The 20088-nt window shown below is 34.5% G+C and overlaps 1 protein-coding gene across 8 annotated transcripts in view; it reads left to right on the top strand.

The window, feature by feature from the left end:
* The window catches only part of Dys (Dystrophin), a 1830839-nt gene that overhangs the window by 1634954 nt on the left and 175797 nt on the right, over positions 1–20088 (top strand). For all 8 annotated transcript variants that reach the window (XM_081729421.1, XM_081729456.1, XM_081729463.1 and 5 more), the window contains one exon: positions 2914–3086. In XM_081729421.1, the coding sequence (XP_081585547.1) occupies positions 2914–3086 (173 nt within the window). The remainder of the gene's footprint in view (positions 1–2913; positions 3087–20088) is intronic.

The raw sequence follows: 20088 nt of genomic DNA, 5'->3' as shown, positions 1-20088 counted from the left end.
ATATGCTATGAACAGAGCAAGAGAAATAAATTTTACTTTAGTTTTCAATATAGGATTCATGGACAAGTTCGATTCATTTGCCGTATCTTCACAAGATGTAAATTCCTCTAGTGGAAAAAAAAATAATATCCTACCATCCCACATAACATTGAGTTCTTGTAGAACGTAGATTGTTTTCTAAACTCTAGACATACATGTTACATAGTAAAAATAAAATAACTATTTTTCCCCCTTGAATTTAGTCTCCTTCGAATTTTAAGTGAGAATTTTATAATCGGGCATTCTTCTTATCTTTTTCCGGAGTGCGGAATATTTTCAGGCCAATACAAAATAAATTCAAAGCTTCTTGTCAGTTGAATACAGGGTATTTTGGCATACAAATTGCCCCTTCTCTATATGGAATAAATATATAATGGTGTCTTTCTCAGCTAAAAATAACATGTCCACGCCCCCTATTGGAACGTACTCTACACGTTACGGAATACTAAGATCTCGAAATGTTGAAAAGATAGGCTGTTTTACGGTTATATTGAAACGTGTAAAGTTGTTTATTATTATTATTTCACACGATTTCTAATAACTTTACACATTATTTCGGCATGGTTTGGTAGTGAAATTCTAAATGTTATACATCCAATCCAAATCTTTCAGAATTACTGTAAAATTTTGTTTAAGTCAACATTGTAAACGTTGTGAATCGACTTTTTTTTGTTGTTATTTAATAAATTGTATTTAATAATACTTAGCGAATTTTCAGAACCTCTGTTGACTTATTTAAAAGACAATTTTCATGCTACTTTCACCAGAAAAGAAAATCTTAAGATGTGCTGTTGCAAAACAGAGTTTATGCGAAACTGATTGCAAAATTGTATGTATTGCATGAATATCTAATATTAATCTTTTATTCAAAGTTACTTCATTAACTGCATCACAGGAATTAAATTTTAATATTTTTAAAAGAATAGTTTTGATTTAATGAATGTTAGAAGATAAATTTTAAAAAGAAATGGGCCTTTATGTGACAACTTTAAAATTTTTACTGTTTTGTATTTTCGCATAAGGTATAATTACAAATTTTAGTGGTCTCTGTGGTTTGGAGAGCAGGGTATATAGAATAGACAGCAGTGCGGTCAAATGGAATTATTTGGCAGTGTAATAGAAACTCGCAGAGCTAATACTTTTCCCTACAGCAATCCCTTGAACCGCAAATATGGTCGTAATCCGCAAACGACAATTAGTGTCATCGAGAAATCCTACGGATTACGTAATCTTACGGTCATAATTTAATCGGTCACACAGAACAGCATTGGTTATCTTTTTATTCTGTTTTCCTTGTATTTCTCTTGTAACTTAAAATGAACACTTAAAATACTCATTAAACGTTACCAGCTAAATTTTTACACGTTGTAGCTCCGTTGCTGTGTGAGTGTATCGCTTATGCGTTGGCTTGTAATGTGATTTAAGGGCGTCCGAAGTGTTTTGCCGAGATTTTGCTATTTGCTTCTCTTTCTCTCACGCGCACGCAGAGCGAAAAGACCCGTTTAAAGTATGGCAAGGGGAAGAGTACGTATAACTCGGTTTAATTGCTCAACCGCGAAATAATCTACATTGCTTGGTTGTTGCACGTTGCAGCCGTCTATTCTCGCGTAAAAAGCATCCTACAAAAAGCCTTGCAAATAGTTACATCGAAACCAAGCCAAGCCTTGTGTCTTGTATGTACGTAACAGTGCCTACGTAAGTGTGTGTGTGTGTAGCTATATGAGTCTGTACATGGTGCTAATTACCGGACGTTGAATAGCTCGCTCCCTATTGCAAGACCTAATAGTATATTCTGGCTTACATTCTGAATAGATGCACGAATGTGATCCTCCTCCTCTCTCCAGCTATAAGGGGACAAATTCTATTTGCTTTTTTTCAAAAGTTTTTTTTTTCACGTAATTTCAAAATACCGGAAAAAAGAAAGCTTATTATTTTGAATAGCTATGTTTTATATATGTGATCTGTGTATTCTGTACAATCGAGCTATTTAATTAAATGTTCTCAGCGTACATTGTTGGTGTATAAATGAGGTTTAGTGTCTTTTTCAGGTTTCGGTCGAGTTTCTTTTTGAAGGCTGTCCGCTGAATTTTATATTTCAGAGTAGTGTCATCAGAGGCGTAGCGTCCGGGAAAGCTGTAAAGGTGCTACAGCTCTCCTGAGTAAACAGAATATATGCATTAAAACAAGTAATGTAATCATATGATAATGGACCATGTTTGTTTCTGTTATTTTCAAATTTCTAGGAAGCAACTGCAACCTTTTTTGAAAGAAGAGATATGCGTAGTTATTCGAATGAAGTCCTGCTATTGAAGAAAATACACGAAATAGGCAATATTTGGCATTTAGGCAATGTAGAAGAAAATAGGCAAATTAAATTTTGATGAAACTTCAGCATATTTATTTTTATCATACTTATAACGGTAAGAAATAGGTATTTTGCCTAACATCCGATCTCTAGTAATCACTGTTGAATTTTGACTGAAAAACCTCATGAATTTCACTTTATGCGAATGGTTTCGTTCCTGCATAAAGCAGTCGGCGTGCTAAAAATTCAAGGATTATAATTAAAGGACCTTACCAATAAGATTATTGACTTATTATTATGCTATTGTTATATACAATATCCTTAATATTAAAATGATTGTCTATAAGTAACCAGTGAAGAAGAACAGAAACATCCCCTAATCCCTTTTAATTCAAGAAAAACTGGAACAGTACTTTCCTATTTTAAAACAATGGATTTAAATTTCAAAATGACGTTTAAAGTATACATTATCCATTTCAAATTTCGCATACTTTTATTTAATTGTGGTACTGACGAAATTCAGACTTTTAAAGCAAATGTCTTATGTGATGAATTTGTCTTTCTCACAGGATCTGCAGGCGGAAATTGAGAGCCACAAAGATGTGTTCGCCTCCCTAAATGGCACTGGTCGAAAGCTGTTGAGCAGTCTAGCGAGTCAGGATGACGCTGTTATGTTGCAGCGGCGATTGGATGAAATGAACCAAAGATGGCACCACTTGAAAGCCAAGAGTATGGCCATCAGGTAAGAAAGTTTTTGATTCAGTTATTTGTAAAGCACGTTCACATATATGTTCCTAAACATTTTACTAGTAACTAGCTACGGTACCCGTTCTTCGCACGGGAAGAATAGATTTATGAAAAATATATGAAAGTTATATTCGAACCTCCATCCCAGCATTCTTTAGGATGTGCATTGAATGGAAATGAAGCAAAAACCCAGCTGGACTTAATGCTGAATATGTTCATAAAATTTATTTCAAATGGTTCTGCCGTTTTCTCGTTGTAGTATCGATTTGAATGAGAAAAAAGAAACTATACAAATTGCCCCCTTTCAGAATTTTTAAAGTCGCTAGGACACGTATTTAGTTAATTTAATGAGTAGTTCATATACGGAATTACATGATTGGCATACGTTTTGAACCCCCCTTTTCTCCTTTTAGGATGCGCATTCTAATCAAAGTAAAATGATAAAATCCTAGTTCGATATAGAGGTTAACCATATTCGAAAGTTCATTTCAAATAGTTGAGGAGTCATTTTTCTGTGATATGATCACAAACAAAATCATTATCATTTTATATGAGGCTGTAGCCTTGTAAAATGTGTGTGTTTATGTTATTAAATCAATTTAAAATATTAGCGTGTATTTCAAGGTTGAATAAGTTAATAATGTTATTCAACACAATAACAATTTTAGTATCAAGGAAACGGGCGAAAGAAAGGACGGAAAAAGAAAGGAGAAAAGAGTCAATCCAGTCCTAGAGGTCACTAAATCTAAAAAACAAGAGGAGAAAAGAGTCAATCCAGTCTTAGAGATTCACTAAGTCTAAGAAACAGGAGAAAAGAGTCAATCCAGTCTTAGAGATTCACTAAGTCTAAAAACTGGGAGGAGAAAAAAGTCTATTCAGTCCCAGAAGTTGCTAATTCTAAAAAAACGGAAAGAGAAAAAGAGTCCATCCAGTCACTATTTCTGCAACTCTTAGGCTGAGTGATAATACAGTGGAAACAAACATTCTAAAACTAATAATTATATTTAGATCTGTCTGTTACTACATTCACATTGTGCTCTGATACAGAACTCTAATTATCTGATGCAGTCTGATTATCTCTGGTGCGTAGGGTCCCTCGTTCAATCCCCGGCCAAGTAAATTTGTGGCGGACAATATCGTTTCCGTGAATTATTCTCGCTTTACTCCCGTTTTCTCCCACATCTCATTCCACTAAATTTTCTATGATCATTTAACTTTCCTTAATCATCGTCTCCCTTAGCTTATAGGACATAACGTGGGACGTTAAGTTGAGAGATTTCGTTTTCATTTTCTTTCAAGCTTCTGTCATTTGGATGATTTGTTGACAAATAATGTCCTTCAGATTATCTAATATACGGGGCTTGCGTTCAAATTTCAATGCTCTTCCCATTGGGAATCAAACCCAGGACCTCCTGCATCAAAGACGCGCGCGATAGCTACTAGACTACCGGGGAGGGCGACAGCTTTATGAGGTTGACGCTGAACATCGAGTGAGGTGGAGGTTAAGAATGAGATTAAGAGACTGACAATTTGCAAATAGCTGTGATTGAAAAATTCAATCCGATCTTATTAAAAAATGCTTTCCTTTGGCGTAATATAGTTTCACCAAGGGAATGAAGTAATTGCTTTTTATACCTATCAATATTGCTACTAATATTACTGTGAAAAAACAAGGAAAGTAAATAGAATTCAGATAGACTTGGACCAAAATGCTTTTAAACTAATTCTGATAGAGTGTGGATTTTTCCCACTTCTTTTAATCAACTTCAAATGACATTGCATTACCAATGGAGAAAGTTCAACAGACCTATAGTATTAGCTTAATAATTTTAGAAGAGCAGATTAATTTGATAATTAAATTGACTTTTCCGTCTCTCTCAACATTTCTCTTTTTTTAAATACTTAGATTTCAAACATTTTCTTCCTTTAATGAAATGTTTAATCTAGTGATACTGTGCATAATGGAAGCGAACGAAAGAGTGTTCTTTTTTAAAAAAAAAATTGAGAATTTACTCCTTGTTCGTAGTGGTGGCTCTTGAGGGAGGTCATATAACTGAAAATTGATTATTTTTTTCACTAAATGATCTGTGAATATTAGACGTGGATCTACAGCTTAATCAATTTGGGATTTACAGTTTAATGTGGGATTCGAGCTACATGAGCTCCCGCCGGAAATCGAACCCGGGTCTCCCACAAGCTAAAGAAAAACTTCTTAGTGTGTTAGCTAAGCTTTCTTCCTTTAGGTTGTAGGAATAAAATTTGAATTTTAACCAATATGACTTTATTAAATGTCGTATAAACAGTGCCCGTGACCAATTTCAACTCCAAGGAATATAGGAATCTTTTAGGGCGAGATGAATAATTAAGGGAGGTGAATAATGTTGGAAGAATTTGGTGGAATGAGAACATGGGGGGAAAGGAGAGTATTTTGAGAAGTCCTTGGACCCAATGTTGTCCACCACAAACTTGCTTGGCCGGGAATCGAAACAGGGATCCCTCGCAGTAGAGGTAGGCGCTCTGGCACTGAGCCACTCTCTAAACAATAAAAAATAACCCTTAAGCATAGGAGAAACTACACATCATGTTGAATAAAAAAAATTCTGCGTTATTTTTTTAAAAAGGAAAGTTAACGTCATGCTTTTTAATAGGAATGAATCAACTCTCTACTCTCCAGTTTTAACCTCAAGGAGATCTTCATTCGGAAGTTTCGAAGAATAATGAAACTTAGTAATATTATTTCCTTAAGTGTTAAGGCCGTATACAGCCCGCAAAAAGATTATTGTTGAAGTGCAGATATCGTATATATACGCTTTGGATTTGGTTATACTAAATCCTAGCGGATAGGATATATTATATACCGGGGTATCAAAAGTTAGGAGCCATAAGCTAACTTCGTTGTGAGTAAACATATGAAACATAGTAAACTTATGAAACGCAGCAAACATATGAAACATAGTAAACATATGAAAAATAAAAAGATAAGGAAGTTGTTAGAAATAGATAGTTTACAGCCTAAAATGGAATTTTTTCAATCGTGTCGGTCGTTTAAACTCCATTAAGGTGCTGTATATTAAATGAAGACAAAACGTTCCCAGTTCAGGAAGCTGATCGAACGGGAGGTAGGGGCACGCAAAAAAAAAAAAAAAGAAAAAGAAAAAGAAAAACAAACAAACCTGGAACGTCTATGTTGTTGTGAGAGGGAAACCTAGAATACCAAAAATCCGTTTCGCAACAATGCTGTATTGTTGGTATGATGAGGATCTAAGAGTCTACTGAACTGGCAACGTTGTTTTCAATTTAACTTGTAGCGCCCAGCAGTGTGGAGAACAAATGACTATCATGATTCTAAAAATTCCAACATTGGAGATTGAAAACAACTTTTTTTTCCAATTTTTCGTATCTTGATTCATAAAGGAGTTTGCCTATTCCCCCGAACTTTTGATATACCTGGTATATATGCTCTATCAATTGTTCTTTACACTTAGATTACGTGTTGCGATGGGTAGAAGACGTTGAACGACAAGACGGTTTTTCTATTATTATTATTATTATTATTATTATTATTATTATTATTATTATTATTATTATTATTATTATTATTATTATTATTATTATTATTATTATATTATCTTTGCATTTCTGTCTCTATTTTCAAACAAATTTTACGAAAAAAGCCTGCGACTTCTCTCCAAAATTCCACACGTAACGATTTAAATCTAACTTTTTACACTGCAGTGCTATTCAACCGGGGGTACGCGAAGATGTTTCTGGGAGTACGTGATCCTAAAATAAACATGTTTCCAATACTTATTGAATGATCATCATAGATGGAGGAAATACATGTAGCAAGTTCTAAAGTTACTTTTAGTTTTTGAAGTTGAACATTGTCCTCAGTGTGCGAATTACCACGTAGAATGAGGAGAAATTCCTCTCAGTAGAACTAAATGTCTCCCATGTTTTGAAATTTCCCATGTTATTTTTTTTTCGGATGTGCACTTTATCCTCCTGTAAATAGTCTTTTGATTGGCACACTGATTATCCTTTTATTGTGTCTCTATTTGTCCCGCTTTTTAATCAACAGGAGATGTGTATTAAGTTTAATAAGTTCATTTCGATTTAATTTCTTTTAAACAGCTTCAGGGGTACATAATTGGATGGCGAACTGTGTCTAGGGGTATGCGAAAAAAAAGGTTGAATAGCACTGCTTTACAGTTTATTAAGTGTATAGGGTATGCATATATAGGATGGACAATTTATCTGGAACATCCGTGATAACAAAGAAACCAAAGGAAGGAGGAAAGCGAAACTTTGTACGAAACAATCATAAAGAAGGGGACATCGTTTTTTGTATTAAACAACAAGTCACCCCCCCAGTGAACAGTGTTGCCATTTTTTCAGTTGGCACTACGTCAAATTATTACATATTTGAAATTAGGATGTGAAACGAAAACTTAAAATATTACATTTATTATTCGGTGTTGCAAACTAAGAATGGTATAGTATCTCAAACATTCAAAGTTTGGAAGCCTCTATCACACATACAGCACAACGGAGATGGACAAGACAATGCACATCGGAAGTACCTTAGCGTTGAATACTATTGTCATGGTGCCTTATTTCGAATGAATGGCAACGAAGTTACAAGGGCTTGAAAATGTAATTTTTCGAAAGGTTTTATTTCGAAAATATGCTTAGGTAAGTATCATATCTTTATTTAAAATTATTGTGGTTTTCCTGCTCTTTTATAGCATAGCAGGAATAAATTTTAGTAACTGTAATTACAACAAGTTCTCGCAATTACATGGTTTAAGCAGTGTTGCAGACTTAGGCAATGTTTATCATATTTTTGAAACGGGTTGAGATATCGAAGTGCTGTAAACGGCAAAATAATTTACACATCCATTGCAAACCACCGAAGTAACTAGGTATGATACTTATCTAAGCATTTTTCGAAATAAAGCTTTTGAAAAAATTCAAATTTTCCAGCCCTTGTAACTTCGTTGCTATTCTTTCAAAGTAAGTCATACCATGACAACAGTGTCCAACGCTAAGATATTTTCGATGTACAGTGTCTTGTCTATCTCCGTTGTGCAGTATGTGTGACAGAGGCTTCCAAACTTTTGGTGTTTGTGATACTGTAACATCCTTAGTTTGGAATACTGAATAATACAAATGGTATTTTAAGTTTTTGTTTGACATTTTGATTTGAAATATGTAATAATCTCACGTAGTGCTATTTGAAAAAAATATAACTTTATATTGGGATGGCAACACTGTTCACTGGGTGGTGTTGCTTAATACGTAAGACAATATCTCCCTCCTTATAGTTCTTTCATGCAAAGTTTCGCTTTTCTTCCGATTTTGGTTTCTCCGTTATCACAGATGTTCCAGATAAATTGTCCATCCTCTATAGATACGAGAAAAATTCGTTGTTGAGCTCCTCCGTGGCTAAGTGGTTAGCATACGCGCCTATGGCGTGGGAGACCCGGGTTCGATTCCCGGCGGGAGCTCATGTGGTTCGGATTCCACGTTAAGCAGTAGGTCCACGTCTCATATAGCCTCGCTGCTGAAAGGGACGCTAAACTAAAATCAACTCAACTCAAAAATTCGTTGTTCACTTGCAACTGAGAAAAAGCAATTTGTATATATATATATATATATATATATATATATATATATATATATATATATATATATATATATATATATATATATATATATATATAGACCCTATATATATATATTAATTTCATATGTGACTTTAAACAGAAAGAATCAATATAACGATAAAGAAAGAAAAAATATTGAATAAAATAAAATTCAGTTTCGCGTGTAGATTAGAAGGTGGAAAGCATTATAACTATTTTAACTTCACTTTTAAGGTATGCCAAATAATTTCTTCTAGTGAAATATTTGATTGACAGTTTCCTGTTCTTGAGTTGATGTGGCAAACATCAGCTTGTTCAAAATGATTTCGTTCAGAAGAAGAAACATGGCGAGAAGCCAGCAGGGCCAATAGAATGTAACTATTGGTGCTCGAGAAAACAAGAGATTTCTAGTAGATGGTGAAAAAAAAGAGAGAAGTGAGGGGTACAAAAGAGGGCATTTTTTAAGAAGAGAGAATGTCTAAGTCTTTTGTTTTCGGAAGTTTTCAACGGACTCTGTCAAAACTGTTTACTTAAGTTATGCCGCCAAAACCCAAAGTTCTGCAACTTCACCATTTCAATAACTTACCTTGAATATCGACAGCTTTTGCAGAAAGGATTTTTTATTATTTCTAACAAAAACTTTCCAAAATCCATAGTTAATTTATTTCGCAAACTTTGACGTAGATTACAAGTGACGTGGCAGCTTTTATAAAGAACTTTCTCTATATGTTATTGCATGTATCAAAACATTTGTGTTTTTGTGATAGAGAGAGAGCTCTTAGTGTTATATTACGCTTTATGTATTGTTATTTAATGAAATTAATTCCGAGAAATACGTAATTAACTCTTTCTTTTAAGGAACACTAAGGTTCGTTGCCATAGAAACAAAAAACTCCCCAGTTAACTCTATGGATTAATGACCAGCTGAAATGCCCGTTCTTCGCACGGCAAGAACAAGTTTATGGAAAATATTTCAAATGTATATTTGGTTTTTCTTTTATATGTTGAAATGTTACAGAAAATGCACACTTAGAAGTGGATTTTTATGAAATTGTGAGTTACATGTTCAATTATTATTAATAAGGAGCAGGGGTAAAGTAGTTCTGAAAAGGTAGGGGGACGGTATAGGTGGGGGGACGGCATTCCTCCTCGCTTTTACCAATGATAAGGAGTTTATTTACAAAGTTTCATCTTTGTAACATGAGGGGCTCGCAAGATACTCTATTTTGTCAAGTAATGAAAACAACCCTTAAGAGGCCTCACCACGGTGAAATTAAAATACCGCTAATTTTACAAGATTTATGGGATATCTTCAAATAGATAAAAGATAATCGAAAAGCGGAACAAAAGCTTGCTAGACAATATTATTTGACCTGTGATACCGTTATCACAACTCATTTATCTGCTTTTGATTTTCAGCCATTTAGAAAATCGGCATTTATTTTCGTGTTTCTAAATGGCCGCAAACTGAAAGCTACTAGGTGACTCGTGTGATAACGGTACCTCATGTAAAATAACATTATCTAGCGCGCTCTTGTTCCACATTTCGATTATCTTTTTGAAGATATTACATAATTATACTGTGAAATTAGGGGTATTTTAATTTCGCAGTGATTAAGCCTGTTAAGCATAGGACAAACCCGACGTTGTATTGAATAAAAATTGGGTATTTTTTTAAATGTAAAGTTTGGTCAACTTGTTTTACATCGAAACAAGTGAAAAGTTTATTTTACACTATGTTGCTTACAAGTGAGAAGTGCCTAGATTCGGAGATTCAAGTTGACTGAATTTACTTTAAACTACGTAGGGCCAACATATTTTTAAAATTTATTTTTCAACTCTTTAATTCCTAATCATACGGACAACTATCCCACCAAGAGTTTATTGAAATTATTAGCTATATGAGGGCAAATTATTGGTTGGCCAACACAAATACTTTAAACTACGTAAGCCAAACTTATCTTTTAACTTTATTTTTGCAATTCTTAATACCTAACCATGGAGACAACTAGCCCCCCTTAAGCCAATGAAATTATTGGCTAAATGACGATAAATTGTTGGTTGGCAAACATATACTTCAAACTACGTAGGGCCAGCGTGTTTTCCAACTTTATTTTTGCAATTCTAATTGAATTCTAGAATTAATGGTGATCCATGAAATACTTCTTGATTTTTTTTTTTTTTTTTTTTTTTGTTTCTCGGGCGGATGGGCATATGGACAACAGGGTAACTATATAAAGGAGTTATGGTTAACTAAATTCCTTAAAAAGCATCTATAATTTCGTTAAATAGCTAAATTTACCATGTTATTTTTTTTATCGGACATTCTTCTGTGTGCGTAGTTTTTTTCGCATCGGTAATGAAAAGGAAAATGGACAAAATATAGAGTCGTATTCTAAGTGCTGAGCCTGTGTGCAGTTGCTGATAAACTCACCCCAACACAATGATTAAAAAAAAAAAAAAAAAAAAATCTTTTGCTCTCTCAAAAGGTTAACTGCCCGGAACGCCAGAGAAGTTCGCAAACCACTTACCACCTTCCGGAAATAAGAGTCCAAGAGCAAAGAAATCTCTCTCTCTCTATTCCCTCTGTGTGTTCCGTATGTGAAAGAAGGGAAATGTTAGAGGGTGGTTCCTGTGAATTATTGCCAAAGGCCATGATCTCCGTTTTATATAAGACTTTTTTTTTTTTTTAAGTTTGAAAGAAATGGACTGGGAGGCAGGACAAGCCAAATGCATTTTCCCTATTTGACTCTGACCTCTGTGTGAACTCGAACTTTGCATCTGACGATTGACCTGTGTAAGGAATTCGCGAATAGTGGAATTAATACGAAATGTTGTGAAGTGAAGTGCGAAAGAAGGAAATAATCTAATTTCTTTGTTGAGAATGACTTACCCAAACTTACTACGTATAAATGGCAATAGAAACCTTAAATTTAACATGTAAAAATGATTTTTTTTTAAAAAAAAAGATAGCGAGAAGCTCTTTCTTCCAATCGATTAAGCGTCTCATGATACGTTTCATCTCCATTCTTAACCCTCTACTAGAACTAAAAGTGATTGCAATTTACTGCAACTTCCTTTTTTAATATTGATCTATATAGACCAAAACGATAAGAGAGAGCGAGAAGCGGTTTGCGGGAATCAGTTTATTGTTCTAAGAATAGGTACCACATGTTCTTTTAACCTTCTATTCAAACCGAAAGTGACAGAAATCAAGCGCTTCCTGTTTTAACGTTGATCTGTATAGAGTTAAAAAAAAAAAAAAAAGTTATGGATAGCGAGAAGCGGTTTTCTATATTGAATCAAGCATCGCAAGAGTATCTTCCATCTTCACTGTAATCTTTCTACTAAACCCAGAAGAGGTGGAAGTCTACTACCACTTCCGGTTTAAATCTTTATTAAGAAAATATGCCATATATAGCAAATTCCTTCACGTGGTGTACACACCAAAGAACTTATAGATAGGTGTTTCAAAGCAACACCGACAACGTTTGGGAGGTGATTCCTGACACCAAGGTAAGACAAGGGGTACACAAATGCTTCCTTTTTGGAGTTATAGGCTGCCAAAAACATTAAAAAAAACTTTAAAGGTTTATAGTTCCAAAACCATGGGACCTATCGTACTCGAATTAAGACTTCACTTAGGAACTCCCCTAAGTGCCCTATCCAAATATCCATGTTTCAGAATCCTTCGGTACTTCCGCAATAATTTTTATAGAAGTAGTTGGTGAGTACTTCAAAGTATATGCTCGTAGACAAACTCCCACTATAAAAAATGTGTGAGTACCTTAAAATTCTGAAACATGAATTTTTAGATAGGGTACGTACTAGTTCCTAAGTCAAGTCCTGACCCGACTACGATGAGTCCCATAGTTTGGAGCTATGGACCTCTAAAGTTCATTTTTCATGTTTTCCTCAACCTATAACTCCGAAAGGAAGGATTTGTGCATCCAGGTTGGTTTATAATTGTTGTCTTCTCTTGGTGTCAGGAATCACGTTGTCGGTGTTGTTTTGAAACGACATATATATAAAGCCAGGAAAGATTAATACATATATGTACCCATGTAACATGTAATACATAAAAAAACTTTCGGGTTGATTAATGCAATTTCACAAAAATTTCTTTCTTCTTTTTCCTACATGTAACAATACTTCCAGTTTTTTCACATGGCATACATGAGATTTCATTCATGTTACATAGATGTACTAATAGTCCTGGTCTATAGTTATTTTCTGTTCTACGACAGTCTCAGTAATCCAAATTGAGTGGAGGGGGGGGGGCGCGGTGGCTCAGTGGTAGAGCGTTCACCTCTGGTGCTTGGGGTCCCGGGTTCGATCCCAGCCCCCGCCAAGTGAACTTTGTGGTGGACAAACACCGTGCTCGTGGGTTTTCTCGGGGTACTCCCGTTTCCTCCCACTTTCTTCATTCCACCATTTCACTCATCTCTCATTATCACCGTCTCCTTTAGCCTAACCGGCATAACCGTGGGACGTAAAACTCAAAGATTTCATTTCATTTCCAAATTGAGTGGGTGTGAGACTGCCTGAGATTATCAAAATCTTGGATAATATTTTCAAAGGAATATGAAAAGGAGGCAATGCTTTCAATTTTACAGATTTTGTACCTGTTAATATATTACTCTTATTACATTTTCATCGTCATTTTTAGAGCAAAGGATGCATTTTAGCAACTATAAAATGTTTTTAAATATGATTGTTTATGACACTAGAGTTAACACTGTCTCATTTCGAAAATGTATCTTTAAAGTGATGTCTTTCCTTGTGTATTTTTCTTTTCGAAGAAGCCTGTACTAACTTTTCTCGTTACGAAAATTCTGTCTTGTCTTGTCTCTGTGGTCAACGATAGTTTGAAACAAACATTTCATATTTACCCATTGACATTCAGAACCTACACCAAAATTGATACTATCGCTAATAATAATAATAATAATAATAATAATAATAATAATAATAATAATAATAATAATAATAATAATAAATCAGTCTAGACACTACTTTCTGTCGGTTAAGTTCAAAGTATTGCCATTAACTTTGACATGTGGGACTTCATTTATTTTCAACTCGTTGGACTTGATATACCATTTATTTTCAACACATGAGACTTGGTATACCTTTATTTTCAACACGTGGGATTTGATATACCATTTATTTTCAACACGTGGGATTTGATGTACCATTTATTTTCAACACGTGGGACTTGATATACCATTTATTTTCAACACGTGAGATTATATGCCATTTATTTTCAACACGTGGAACTTGATATACCATTTACTTTTAACACGTGGGACTTGATATACCATTTATTTTCAACACGTGGGATTTGATATCCATTTATTTTCAACACATGGGACTTGATATACCAATTATTTTCAGCATGTGGGATTTGATATCTTACTTATTTTTAACACATGGAACTTGATATACTATTTATTTCCACTACACTACGTTCGGTTTCTTGTTAAATGTGTGATATGAAATATCTAACTCATCGTATATATATAAAAATAAGATTTTTTTAAATCTAAATGCATTGTTCATACTTTCAGAAGAGACAATTTGTCAAAATGAGAAAATTAATTTTCCATCGCTACCATATGGGATGCCTTCATGAAGACTTAATTTTCTACCAACAAGGATGAGAATATATGCTGTTCTTAAGAATTACGAGAGAAATGTTCTTTGCGGAGATGACAAATGAAATTAGAGCAGTAATAAAGAAAAGAAGTATTAATTGTAGTCTCTTGTAGGATTACACAGATATGATGGTTACACCTGATGCTCATAATTAATAATGGATCTAAGAAATTTGACGGCCGGCCAAATCGAAATAATATTAATACCGTAATATGGTAGTTGGTATTAATGGAATTACTTGGTAATTTCAAATACAGTACTTTGTTCTGTGAGTTGTCATTTTACAGGTCTTTGCAGTGATGTATTATCCTTTTCGCTTCGCACTATTTATTTAGAGATCAATATTTCTTATATGATGAGAACTTGATTATTCTTTGTAAACAGTCCCAGATGCCTTCATTTATAGTTCGAGAGTTCCTTCGTGGCTATTGGATTACTGTACACGTCTTTGGCGCGGGAGACCCGTATTCGATTCCCGGTGGGAACTCATGTGATTCGGATCTTACGTTAACCTGTTGGGCCATCTTGCATACAGCCTCGCTGCTGAACGGGACGCTAAATCTCAGATCAACCAATAATTTACGTCTGTATATTAGCCGGTTCCAGTCTAATATTAAACTAAAAGTGGTGATGTGAGGCCAGTACATAATCTCCCATTGCCGTTAGGTAGAACTTTATTATCTACAAATTCAATTAGGTTCTCAGTAACCTTACTGTATTGGATTAATACAAAATCTTTCTTACCTTATGGTGTTGGATTAATACTGAATCTCAGTTACCTTACGGTGTAAGATTATCATTGAATATTTTGCGTCCTCAACATGAATAGATACTATTGTTAATTAAAGATGGAACGGGTCATGCATTTCGTACCATGAGTCGCTATCATTCCGACTTGTGACCAGACAGATCCGAGACTCGGAGTAACTTGGTATGATCCGCAGACAACAATACATCGTCACATATGGAGAGTGTGTATGGGCCTTTTACTGTAATTTTAACAAACACGTTTCTCTCCTCTCTCTCTCTCTCTCTCGCGCGCGTTCGCTCATTCTTTGAACTAAATCTTTAATTGACTTTCTATTTTCTTGCGTGTGCGTCTGTATTATCAAAGCATTGCACTGAAAGGTAACTACAAGATGTGTGAGAATCACAGAAAATAAAATAAAAATGTTTTCATTTTGTAATAGATTGTCACAATTTAACCGAGGGATCGCTGCTCAGCCCAATCAGTGTTTTGTTAGATTTTTAGATATTGTTTGTTTACACTGTTTTCAATTCCCTGCATCATTTTTCGGTATGAGAAAACGAATAAACATGAAATTATGTTTGCAATAGTCAAAACATGGTATTTTGATTTTAAAAAAATATCACACTGGTAGTCAGACATGAGAATATTCGATCTAGGGTAGAGGCACCATTAATCCACTATTAAACTCTTACACAATGTAAGATTGATATTTTGGGTGCTGTCCAGATCACCAAATCTCTCTTGTTCGCCGGGTGCGACTGGGTCATCAGCCTAAGTGACCCGGTAACATCACTGGGCAGTTAACCATAAGGATACACGAGAACACCAATTGAATGTCTTAAATAGAACACATGCAAATAATTTCGATGGGAACATAGACATTTCAGTGTACACTTGCATCTTGAGGCAATTGTGAAGGTACCTCAATAAAGAGGTAGCAATCTCTAGTCTTAAAAATCAGATTAACTGGCAATAGGAGCTGATATTCTCACCACATATCAAACAATCAAAACTGTCTGACCCACCATAGCCTTTCATGGATTCCTTTGATATTCAGAGGTAAAGAAAACAGCCTTGAACAGCAGCTAGAACAGGTTGAACCAATTGCTGTTACGAACTAAAGGCAAGCAATAGCAGACTAATGAATAATGGTCGCTAGATGTACATTGACCAGTTGAAGGTGGTGCGCAAGTGCGACAACTATTGCTGGCCACATTTTATAACCAATCAGTCTTTATTTTTGTAATACACCTTGTATGACTAACATTAAAAAAGCCTAGGATAGGATAACAAATTCAGACTGGACAGTCGGATTCAACTTAGATCTTGCTATTGCAAAGCGAGAACATTATCCAATCACTGAAATTTTATCGTACTTTACGATTTACGTAAATAATGGATTCCGTAAATCTTTACGCAATGTGAATTTTACTCACGTCGAATTTATAAATAGGCTAAGCGTAACTTCTTATTTTATAAATGAGTATCAGTAAGCAGGTTTACTTGGGTGTAGAACTTAAACTATAAAAGTATAAAAAAACATATAGATGTAATAAAGTGCTTATATATATATATATATATATATATATATATATATATATATATATGTATGTATATAAGCACTATTACATCTATATGTTTTATACTGGTACTTGTACCGATTATGGCCCGGGTCCCTAATATGGCCCACCCACCACATCTCTGCAGATTTACGTAGGTGCTACTAGATGACAATATAAACTATGTCCTTTGAGCCGCGCAAATAAGTTTACGGTTGTCATTAGGACATAGTTTATATTGTCATCTACGTAGTAGCACCAATGTAAATCTGCAAAAATATTGTCTGTGGGCCATATTAGGGACCCGGACCGTAATCGGTACAAGTACCATATATATATATATATATATATATATATATATATATATATTTAATACAGAAAAAGATATTTTACATATGTTTTTACATACTGAATGGATGCAAATAATGTCAGCGATGGATGCAAAAGTCGCAGAAATATTCATACTCCCCGTTAGTTGTATTTTTTCGAGATTTTTTTTTACGTAACTTCGAGTTGACATAAGTCTTTTGTGGTATTATATTATCTTCAGTGAACTTCTTTAGTTATACTAAACTTCCGTAGTTGTACACTACGCATTTTCTATCATAAAAAAAACATCATTTCATTATTTCTAGATTTTTGTTTTCTAACGACAAAGAATGAACTTAACATTGAATTGCAGGCAAAACAAAACATATTTTAACGTTAAACAGTTATGCCTATATATATATATAGTGACCCAAAAAAATACGTAAAACGTAGATACGGTATATAATACATCGATCTCTCCTTCTTACTTTTTTTTGTGTGTGTGTGTGTGTGAACGATGCTGTGTGCATCGTGAGATATGAATACACTAGGTGGAACGTAACCATTGGAAAAGAGTTTGAGTTACAGCTTTTGTGTGTGTAGTAGGAGGAGTTATTAGAGCGTGTGTTAAGGGAGTAGCCACACTATTACAATATTTACGGCCGTTTTTATGGCTTCATGAGGCCTCCGAACTTGTTTTCTGAAACATATTCTCGCAGTTGTTGGTTATGCTCTGGTGTATATGTGTTGGTGAACAAAAAAGTATTCGCGAAACACACACACACACACACACGGAAAAAACAAACAAAAATTATCTAACATGGCGATAGTAGACTTACTTGCTCACAGCTGGTGTGTGTGTGGCGGTGTATTCCCAATTTCGCTACGATGCAAGACAATGCGAATGAAAAAAGAAAAAGACACCATTACCGTACCGAGAAAGGATCTAGTGTAGCACAAAATACTACCGAGAAACGCTGTTTTAAAAGTGTATATTACAATCTTAGTTTAAAAGAACATTTATGAGTTTAAAGAATACGGGTAACATTGAACCTGACAGATATGGCACAAATATATTTTACGGGTGGCATATTTCTTTGATCTATTTTTTTTTCTTAAAAAAAATATTAGTTCGCCACTGATACCTTGCTATGTATGCTAGTATTCCCATAAACAAAATTGATAGCTTACGGTTTGCGTAATTGACATCTTCTTCCTTTAATTTTTTTGTAGCGCTTTTATTTCTTTTTTAAAATGTTGAACTCATAAATGTAACCCTTTATGATATATGATATAGCTTATTGATTATGTAGCAGTGGGATAAAATCACGCATTATTCTCATTTTTAAGGAGTTCGGTTAGATATTTACCTTGTTCGCGTATTCGTCCGTCCGTCCGGGAGGCAAAAGGTCTCTAGAATCACTTCGTGAATCGCTACCAGACTTTTTTTTTTTTTTTTAATATAGAAGTTCGAAAGTTATTAATCGAGTTAGTTTACGGAGACAATATTCAAACCGGAAGTGGTTGACATAAGCCATTTATGTATTTTTTTACGTTGACCGTACATAGCAAGAAGCGGTTTTCCGTAATCAATTAAACGTCCCAAAGGATATATTTCATCTGCACTACGTCCACTGTAATCTCTGTATATTAAAACTGGAAGTGGTGCAAATCTACTATAATCAATGCTAATTGAGAAAATATCACGCCATACAAAGCAAACTCTCTCACGTGGTGTGTACGTGACATTCTTACTTGTTCATAAATGTACTACGGAAACAAATTGCCCAATAACATAATATTTCTCCTGATCAAATCGTTCAAAAGTTCATTCCCGTGTTTTAGAGCAGATTGTGTCAGTAAAGAGAGCGCTCATTTCTGGTGCGAAAGTATCATTTAATCCTTAATCGTATAAGCTTACAGAAACATAATGTTTATGGAGTTATTTTGGGGTTTTCTTTAGTGTTGTTTATTTACGAGTATGATAATATGCGGGCCACTGTTAGAAGTATGTGTCATTGGTAGATAACAATATATACGATCTGCTATGTAACAGTGTTTGTATGTGTTTTAGATATGCACAATGTTTAATAATGAAGTAATGTGTGACTTTATGTGTGTCTGTCTGTCCGTCTCTACTATGTAACAGTGTGTTGTGTGTGTGTGTTTAGATATGCACAATGTTTAATATAATAATGTGTGACTATGTGTGTCTGTCTGTCAGTCTGTGATAAGATTTTCACGTAGAATCACCTAGAATCACTAAATTTTCTACACATATAAATCTTCATCAGATTTAAGGGTATACGAAACCATTGTTTTTCTTTCCAGCTCGAGGGGGAGGGGAATTTTCGGGCAGAAAAATGTTTACGCGTTTCTAGAGGTTTTTAAGAACGTTCTGCAGATATGCAACCCGCATTGTATTATGAGCGTGCGGGCTTACATAACAGCAGAGGATAAATAGCTGGATTAAGGAATTATTTTCTTTTTATTCAGGTGCACGGGGAACGACGGGTGCTTACAATTAGTACATAAATAAATAAATAATCTGGTTTAGGAGGATTGAAAACATATCAATTATTACTGGCAATTATTACAAACTAACCGAACTCCAGCTATTGAGAACTTTACAACAAATATGGAACAGAAATGGACTGCACTGTGTATCGGCTTGTTAAAAACATTCTAGCCATCCACCTTGTCTAGTGAGCACCGCTAGTAACTAAAGAAGAGAAATTACACGAGTCTCGCGAGCAGCATTAGTTGACCCAAGTTTTTAAGATCTCAAACAGCACTTTATTTACATGATTCATAGTATAACAACTATATACGGATGAAGTGATCGTACGAATAGAATGAAAAAAATCATTTATCAACGGGTAAAGATACGGAAGTCATTACAAAACATACCCCAATGATAAATGTTTAAATGTTATTATATTTCTCCATTCGTGGACTTCTCATGACGTACAGAGATTATGACTTCTAGATGAAATTAAGAGAAAGATCAGGGCATAAATTTTGTACATAAGTATACAAAACAAGACGAGACGAGAATTAACTCTTCGAGAA

Source organism: Thermobia domestica, chromosome 1 (assembly GCF_964235325.1).
Source record: "Thermobia domestica chromosome 1, izTheDome1.hap1.1, whole genome shotgun sequence".
NCBI classification, from domain to species: domain Eukaryota; kingdom Metazoa; phylum Arthropoda; class Insecta; order Zygentoma; family Lepismatidae; genus Thermobia; species Thermobia domestica.
The sequence above is the reverse complement of the archived record's forward strand: the minus strand, read 5'-3'. Positions and strand labels throughout refer to the sequence as shown.